Source organism: Trichosurus vulpecula, chromosome 2 (assembly GCF_011100635.1).
Source record: "Trichosurus vulpecula isolate mTriVul1 chromosome 2, mTriVul1.pri, whole genome shotgun sequence".
Lineage (NCBI taxonomy): Eukaryota > Metazoa > Chordata > Mammalia > Diprotodontia > Phalangeridae > Trichosurus > Trichosurus vulpecula.
Genome location: NC_050574.1, coordinates 9,803,937 through 9,806,258, shown reverse-complemented (window position 1 = coordinate 9,806,258; position 2,322 = coordinate 9,803,937). Strand labels below are relative to the sequence as shown.

At 65.5% G+C, this 2,322-nt stretch overlaps 1 protein-coding gene across 1 annotated transcript; it reads left to right on the top strand.

The window, feature by feature from the left end:
* The first annotated feature begins 405 nt into the window (after positions 1-405).
* GPKOW (G-patch domain and KOW motifs) lies at positions 406-2,020 on the top strand. The gene has a single exon (XM_036744458.1). It carries the CDS (start codon positions 445-447, stop codon positions 1,744-1,746), a length of 1,302 nt encoding a protein of 433 aa, XP_036600353.1. The 5' UTR covers positions 406-444; the 3' UTR covers positions 1,747-2,020.
* Positions 2,021-2,322: the final 302 nt, after the last annotated feature.

The window sequence follows — 2,322 nt, the reverse complement described above, 5'->3', positions numbered from 1 at the left end:
CGCCGAGTGCAAACAGTAGCCCGGGCGGACTACAAGATATAGGAGCCACCGCGCGCAAACAGCGGATGCACGAGGGGCAAACTACAAGGCCCGGCAGCCACCTCGCGCGAACAAGAGGCGGAGGCAGAATGAATTACAAGGCCCAGCAGGCGCTGAGTACAAAGAGCCGCACGGGTCGCTGACTACAAGGCCCGGCAGCCACCGCGCACAAATAGCTGCAGGCGGGGCGGACTACGAGGCCCGGCAGCCACCGCGCACAAAAAGCCCCTGAAGGAGGGGCAGACTACGAGGCCCGGCAGCCAGCGCGCACAAACACCCGCTGCAGGTGGAGAAGGAGGAACTACAAGGCCCGGCCTGCCCCGCGCGCCGGCCGGAAGAGGAAGGACTAGATAAAGGACCCGTCAGGCTGCGCGCCGGGTCAGTCCAGAGGCTGTGGGCTGCGGGATGGCGCACGGGGAGAGCGAGGCGGCGGCCGCCAGTCCCCCGGCCCCCGGGCCCGGCCCGGTGTCCTTCGGCTTCAGCCGCACGGCCGGCCGGAGGCGGCTGGCGGAAGGCCGCGAGGAGCAGCCGGAGGAGGAGAAGGACTTCGTGCGGGCCGTGGAAGGGCGGGAGCTGCGCAGCGTGCGGCCGCCCGAGGAGGCGCCCCGGGAGCTGGTGATCCCCCTGCTGCGGCGAGGTCACGGTCGGGGGGCGGCCCCGGGCCCGGCAGCGCTGCCCGAGGACGGCGTGCTCCGCCAGGCCGTGCAGGAGTTGATCGAGGAGTCCAAGCGGGCCGTGCAGGGCCCGGGCGCCGAGGCTTCAGAGTCATCCGTGGCCATCCCGCTACTGGCCCGGGTGGGCGACGCGGGCGAGGCCCCCGAGTCGGTGGGCGCGGACTACGAGGCGGTGCCCGTGGAGGCCTATGGGCTGGCAATGCTCCGGGGCATGGGCTGGAAGCCGGGGGAGGGCATCGGCCGCACCTTCAAGCAGGTGGTGAAGCCCCGGGAGAACCCCCTGCGTCCCAAGGGGTTGGGGCTGGGGGCCAGCCTGGCCCTGCCTTCGGGCCCCCCGGGGCACAGCCAGCCCGGGAGCCGCGAGGACCGCGAGGAGCCGGCGGGCCTGGCCCCCGGGAGGGCTGTGCTGGTGCTGTCTGGCCCGCACCGAGGCCTCTACGGACACGTGCAGGGGCTGGACCCTGACAACGCCCGGGCCGTGGTGAAGCTGGTCCCCGCCGGCCTCGTGGCCACCTTGAGCGAGCACGTGCTGAGGCCAGTGAGCGACCACGAGTACGAGAGGCGGGCACGGAGTGGGGACCCCAAGCCGGGCCATGGAGGGGCCACCGAGAAGAGGAAGGGGCTGAAGAGGAAGCAGCCCCCCGCCGAGGAGGAGCGGGCCCCACACTGGCTGCGCAGGGACCTCCGGGTGCGCTTCGTGGACAAACGGCACCACAAGGGCCGCTACTACAACACCAAGATGACCATTGAGGACGTCCTGAGCCCGGACACCTGTGTGTGCAGGACAGACGAGGGCCGGCTCCTGGAGGGGCTGCGAGAGGACATGCTGGAGACCCTGATCCCCAAGGAGGAGGAGGCCAGGGTCATGGTGGTGTTGGGGCCTCACAGGGGCCAGCTGGGCCGGCTTCTAGGCAGGGACAAGGAGAAGAGCCGGGCCTTAGTGCAGCTGCTGCAGGAAGAGGGTGAGGGCACTGTCCTGCAGCTGGACTACGATGCCGTTTGCCACTATGTGGGGCCTGTGACCGAGGACTGAAGCATCCCCTTCCATCTAGTGACCCTGTAATGATTCCATATCTGTGTCTTCTGGTGTGACTGAGAGTGGTGATACAGCCCAAGACTGGACAGAGGAACCTCTGGGTCTGTGTCTAACTGTGCCTTCAGGCCATCTTAGCAGAGCCCCCAGTGCCCATCATCATGCCTTTGCCTTTTGGGGCAGGGGCACAGAGGACAAGGGGAAGTCACAGGGCCATGCCTGCCTGCCTTCCCTTGGTTAGTGTTCCTTGTCTAAATAAAACTGCGTTTTCCAAAAAAAAGTTTTAATCACTGAGCATCTGGGACAGGTCACTAAGATATAATCACAGGACATCTAGATGAAATATCAAAGGGAGGGGGGGGAATCAGTGCTGGAAGGCCCCACGTCTTTAGGACCTAAGAAGACATTGAATCCCTGGCCGATATTCAGAGCCTGGGAATGTTGGTAACAGTAGTCCTTCTAAACTGCACCAGGGGTAGCTGTTGAGGAGAGTCCACTGTATAGGTCTGTGGATGGGGCTTACAGCTACCTGGCTCCTATTCCAAATGCACTGTGGGAAATTAGTGGAGGTGCTGA

Excerpts from the sequence above, each read along its gene's own strand:
- GPKOW (XM_036744458.1), top strand. The coding sequence starts at position 445 with ATGGCGCACGGGGAGAGCGAGGCGGCGGCCGCCAGTCCCCCGGCCCCC.